Raw genomic sequence first — 6,000 nt, forward strand, 5'->3', positions numbered from 1 at the left:
AGAAATAGTACCTATATTCCTGGAGTATGAACTTAAATCAGATTTGAGTTTGTTGTATTGAGGTAGGACAGCCTACTTTATTCTTTTTAAGTCATACCCAGGCCCAAATATTCACAGCACACTACGTTAATTAGTGTTACAATCTTGAAAGCTCTTGTCACTTGATTTCCCTTGTCTAGAATGGGAATTTTCACTGTCTTTCATTTCTCTGCATGTGTTTTTTCTTTGTTTGCTTTTCTGAAGCTAAGTAAGAGTTTTGATAACTACAGGTGAGATAAGGAATTTCTGTTGGGACATTTACCAGCTTTGATCGGCCCTTCATTCAAGTTGGACTCAGAGGTCTTTAGCCAGATAGTAAGAAGTAAATAATGAGATGACGATTTCTTTTTTTTATCTTAAGGCTCACTGAAGTTGTTCGGAGCAGCCTCATTAATTTAGGCAAAGCTATTAAAGGCCAAGTGTTGATGTCCTCTGAACTTGAAGATGTTTTCAACAGCATGCTAATGGGAAAAGTACCATCAATGTGGGCTGCCAAATCCTATCCATCACTGAAGCCCCTGGGAAGTTATGTGTCCGATCTCCTCTGTCGTCTGGTCTTCTTCCAGGTATGCTAAACTGAGACTGACAGGTCTAAGGACTTGGTAGTTGAAAGCTGAATGGGTAAAATGTGTATCAGTACTGTCCTCACTCAGCAGTACCCTTATAGCTCCAGATTGTGAACTACTTGCGCATACTCATGACCAAATATACTGCATTAACAGCATTGGAATTAGCTGGGCAATTGCTCGGCAGGGTGAGTTGGGAGTATAATCCTTTGGTACTAATCCAGTGCTGCATTTGGTAGTTTCCATTTTTCTATTTCTAGAAGACGCATTTTACTTTGCATTGATGCCTTAATGACTTCCCTGCTCAAAGGACACTGAACCACGTGTGAAAATGCTTTAGAAACAGTGCATAACAGGCACTATTACATTTTATATATGTGACTGTAAATCTCTTTCAAGTTTAATAAAGAGTGACACCACTTCCATGCACTTTTTGAACAAGCTATTTTATTCTTTACTCACCCTTCCATTATTTCCCTTGCACTCTTAGCGTGCTCTTTAAATTACTTAAAATTTCAGATGTACCTTAAATAGCTAAGGTACTGAGATGTAGTGGAACCCCATAAAAGTCAGAGGAGGAGAAAGCTAGAAAGAAGTGTCTGAAAGATTTGTAAGCAGCAGAGTTTCCTGTTTGCTGGATCAGAGTACCATACGGGCTTCTTTTGACTCCAGATGGCTTAGAGTAGTGTGGGGACATTCTGCCCTTGCCCTGTTTTTCCTACTGCCTTTGATATCCAACAAAGATACTGGCCCAAGATCTCCTTGTTTGGCATCTTTGTACTGGAATGATTTTCTCTACTAGGATCTGATGTGTTGGCTGTAGTGAGTGCCCTCACAGTGATGGGTGAAGGTACTATATAAGAAAATTTGGCCTTTTTTCATGTTAGGAGATTGGTGTTTACAAGACTGTAAAGAGGGTATATTGGTAAAAGTGTCCAAATTCAATCATTTTTCTTTTTTTTTGCTGGCTAGTATCTAGACTTACCAAAATATGCTTATGCTACTTTCTGAAATTTCTTTCTCAGTAGCACTGAGTTCTGGTTGTTTCAGAATAAGTGATTATTTTTGTTGTCATCATAAATAACTGACTTCTGTGATTTGTTGTCTCTGAAAAATATAGAACTAATGGTAGTATCCAGAGGGTCCCATCAAGGTTTAGATCTCATTGTGCTGTTTGAGTGTATCTGAAAAGACATCCCTTTTCTGGTGAATTGGCACAGTGAAGCCACAGAATTATTTTTTTTTCTTACATTTGTTTTTTTCTCTCCATATTCAGGATTGGGTCATCAATGGGCTACCCACAGTCTTTTGGCTCTCAGGATTCTTCTTCACTCAGTCTTTTTTGACTGGTGTTTTACAAAACTATGCCAGAAAATACACCATCCCAATTGACCATATTGGATTTGAATTTGAGGTAAGAAAATGCAGAGGAATTTTGTTTTTCTTGAACAGCTTGAATCATGTTCTGGGGCAGCAAGGAATAGGGTTTTCAAATGAAAAGAAATTCTATTTAAAGGAGTAATTTCAGACTATCACTTATAGGATTTGATGTACTTCAGATAAAAATAAAATCAAGCAATGGTTTAATCATTCTAGGTGATGAAACAGGAGCACACGATGGAGAAAATGCCAGAAGATGGGGCTTATGTGAAAGGCCTTTTTTTGGAAGGTGCACGATGGGATAGAGAATCCTTGGTAATTGGAGAATCACTTCCAAAAATTCTTTATGATTCTTTGCCCATAATTTGGCTGAAACCTGGAGAAAGTTCCAGATTTCCTCATATGAACATCTATTCATGCCCTGTATACAAGACAAGTGCAAGAAGAGGTGTCTTATCCACTACTGGCCATTCAACCAACTATGTTCTCTCAGTTGAACTCCCGTCAGACAAGCCCCAGAAACACTGGATAAATCGAGGTGTGGCAGCACTATGCCAGTTAGATGACTGAGAGTATGCAAGTCAAAACACTCGCATTTTGTTATTAAAAGATATACTTTACTCCCCAATGGCTGCATTTTTTTTTTTATATCAGGATTTCCTGCTGACTTCAAAGCAGCTCTCAATTTCCTTTGGTTTTTTAGCTATTATCAAGAGCAAGAGTGAGTGAAAATAGAACACTACAAACAGAAACTTATTTCAAAGGCCTGGGCTTTATCTTGCAATAGATCAGAATGAACAGAACTCCCATCAAACTCTGTGCCACCCACATCATTACAGATCTTGTGAAATCCTAATATTACCACCTAGCTGCTATCATAAGGCTTTTTTTTTTTTTTTTTTGAAAATGAAACTGGGCCCAAAGAGTTTTGCTGCTGATTTTAATGGGAATCTAATCCACAACTCTTGCAAATAGGACTCTGTGGATTTGCCTACCACTTCTGTGTCCCAGGAGTATGTAGGGCAAGGAGGGAAGAGATGAGAATAGTCTGTTGTCGACATGTAAAACCAATCCTCAGCTAGAATGAACTGCCAGAGCTGTATTATAAAACTATAGTAACTGACACTCCTTGAAGATGTGCCTCAGAATTTCCATGGAAAACTTCTAGACAGCACATGGATTGGGAGCCTGCCATTTTTCAGAGCAGTATGCTTGTCTCGTAATTTTTTAACTTTTTTTATTTCAGTGTTATTTACCTACATATCCCAGGTGCCTGATAAATGGAGCTGTTTCCTTTCTCCCATAGTCTCTTTTTTACTTCCTGATCTTGCCCTCTTGCATGTTGGACTAATAACCACCTGAATTTTGTCCTTGTTTAAGCCCTTTCATCAGAGGAGCTCAAAGTAGCTTGCAAACATTAATTAAAAATAAAATAGCCTGAACATCTTCAAAGAGCTGTGCAGTCATTAACTAATCCCCACAGCATGCCAAGAAGGTACTAAAGATGGATCATTAGACTTGTTGTGTACACAGTACAAGAGAAGCGCAGAGATCAAGGCAAATACTTAAAAAAAAAACCCACTGCATAAACATCCACTAATTTGGGGTCTTGTATTTTTTTTTCATTGCCCAAATTGCAGCATTTTAATGACTTGCTCGAGGCCTCACAAAGTCAGAGATGCAGCTATAATTCAGCAATTCCCAGTATCCTGCTACAATCATTAAGTGATGCTGCTACAACTCATTAAATTATATGGTTCTTGTCATGGAATTTATCTGTTGTGTTGTGCTTAGCTGGTATAGGTGAAAACAGTGTTCATTATTGTTTTATTAACCACTGGTTTGTTTTATATAGATATTCATAAAATAGTAACTTTTAAGAACGATAACATACAGGTAAGCAAGAAGTGTTACAGGTATGTTGTACAGTGCTGCTCTGCACAAAGATATACATAGGTAATTAGTACAGTATCTTGATGTACCATATGTACCATATTCGATGCCTCATTAACAGCACAGTATGCAGGCATTTGGTGCATCATTATTGTTACGTGGTGACTAGGGCAAAGATGTCAGGCCAGGACACTTAATGGATATTTCTTTTAATAAAGGGGACAGAGATGTGCAGGTGTTTCAACTTACCGATAGGAAGAAACTACTCTTAACAATTTAGACTAAACGATATTTGGCACCTATAGCAAAAATAAAACTTGTTTATGAATGTTACAGCACAGTCATCCAAATTGACAACAATTTTTGAGAAGAGAATCATATTTCAGAAGATCTATAAATAAATCAAGATTAATTAAAATTGGTCCTTTAAAAAAATTTTCTTTTCTTAGGCTTCATAAGAGTAACACAGATATCTTGTGCTTTTCATATAATTGAAATTAACTGAAATTTACTACATATTTTAAAAACCATTGTGGTAATTACCATATTTTTGAGTGGCTGCATCTAATTGTTGTTATCACATCAACAATTCAGATCACTAATTAGGTCACTGTGGCATCAGAGATAACAAACCAGTCACGAGCCTCCTCTTATAGGTGCGCTGCATGCAGACCAAAGAAGCTGGACCTGGCTGTTAGATCCTTCCCTATAGATTAGGGATTAGATTCCCTATAGTTCAGTCGCTGCTCTCAACAGGATCTTTCTATTTAGATTTGAGCTTATGCATGCAAGTCACTGGTGACAGCTTACCTGTCGCTGCTGAGGCGCTGCTGAAAGGGAAGCTGGGGCAACAATAGAGTAATCATTCTTAAAACACTAAAATGAAGAGAAGTTGAAATTTGAGGATTGAGTTTCTCCATCCTTCTTCAGATAATGCTAGTCTTGCAAACACAGTCCTCTAAATTAAGCCATTTTAAATTAAAAGCCAGATTCACTAGTATATGCTAGCTAAATTACATTTTATGGAGATAAATTACTTTTGAACTGTTGGAAAATACTGTGGAATAGCTTGCCACGTGGGTTTCTTGTTAACGCCTTTTTGTGAACACTAATAGGTAGTTTATTAAATGACAGTTGGGGTTCTTGTAAATATGTAGTGGCTTTGCTACTACATTGTGTGCAGTGTCCTTGTTACTGTGTTGATTTTCTAAATGTTTCTTCTGTGTTAATGTTTAGATTTGAGATGAAGGCATCTCTTAGAATGTAATTAAAGATGGATTTTAAGCTTTTGTAGATGTGACCAAAATATATAGATAAGAGAGAAGTCTATAAAGGAGAGGTTCATGCATCTGCCGGTTGCTATGCCCCCTTTGCCATGGATCGGGCATGGCTGAGTTGCTTTAGTTGATGATTACTGAAGTACGTGATTTCTTGAGCTGCCCTTACTGTTAGAGAAAAAGTAATGGAATTTACTGTTAAGGAATATCTGTCTTAGAGATGTTTTTCTGTGGTTCTTTGAAATGAGCTTCCCAACCTTATTTCCTGAGCATTGTCTAGACCTTCCTGAAGAACGATAAGCTGGCTGAGCATTAGAATTCACAACCTTTCTTGGCTGAGATGCATTAAAAAAAGAAAAAGGCAACTCAGCTGTTAGTTGGACATGATAAAAATGTGAAAAATTTTTGGACAAATGAAGTACCTTCTAATAGTAGGATTAGAATTCATGGCTTTACAGGTTTAGTATTTCCATTTCTTAATTAGAAACTCTCATGAAACAAACTACAGAAAACGCCCGTAATTACTGCAAATCACAGATTCACAGCCTTGCTAATAACTCAAAGCAGATGGAAAAAAATGCAGTATACAGACATTACGGAGCAAGAGATACTTTTTTTTCCTTAGAAATAGCAGAGACAGATTTTCAGCTAGTGATGCTGTAAGACAGACAGGGTTAGTACATTTTCTTAGGAGATGGAAACCTTTCTCTTATCTCATCTGTACAAAAATCCATTTCAGAAACAGAAAGTATTATCTCTGTTGATTTTAACACTGTTGGGCTGTTAAAGGGCAAACTACACAGTGAAAAAGCAAAAAAAGACAATACAAAGGCCCCAGATTCTTC

At 37.3% G+C, this 6,000-nt stretch overlaps 1 protein-coding gene across 1 annotated transcript in view; it reads left to right on the forward strand.

Annotated features, from left to right (window-relative positions):
• DNAH3 (dynein axonemal heavy chain 3) overlaps window positions 1-2,610 on the forward strand; it is a 72,756-nt gene extending 70,146 nt beyond the window's left edge. The window contains exons 60-62 of the mRNA XM_019472674.1: window positions 401-605; window positions 1,882-2,019; window positions 2,202-2,610. Coding sequence (XP_019328219.1) covers window positions 401-605; window positions 1,882-2,019; window positions 2,202-2,555 — 697 coding nt within the window. The 3' untranslated portion in view covers window positions 2,556-2,610. The remainder of the gene's footprint in view (window positions 1-400; window positions 606-1,881; window positions 2,020-2,201) is intronic.
• The last annotated feature ends 3,390 nt before the right edge of the window (window positions 2,611-6,000 follow it).

Source organism: Aptenodytes forsteri, unplaced genomic scaffold (genome assembly GCF_000699145.1).
Source record: "Aptenodytes forsteri isolate BGI_AS27 unplaced genomic scaffold, ASM69914v1 Scaffold84, whole genome shotgun sequence".
Lineage (NCBI taxonomy): Eukaryota > Metazoa > Chordata > Aves > Sphenisciformes > Spheniscidae > Aptenodytes > Aptenodytes forsteri.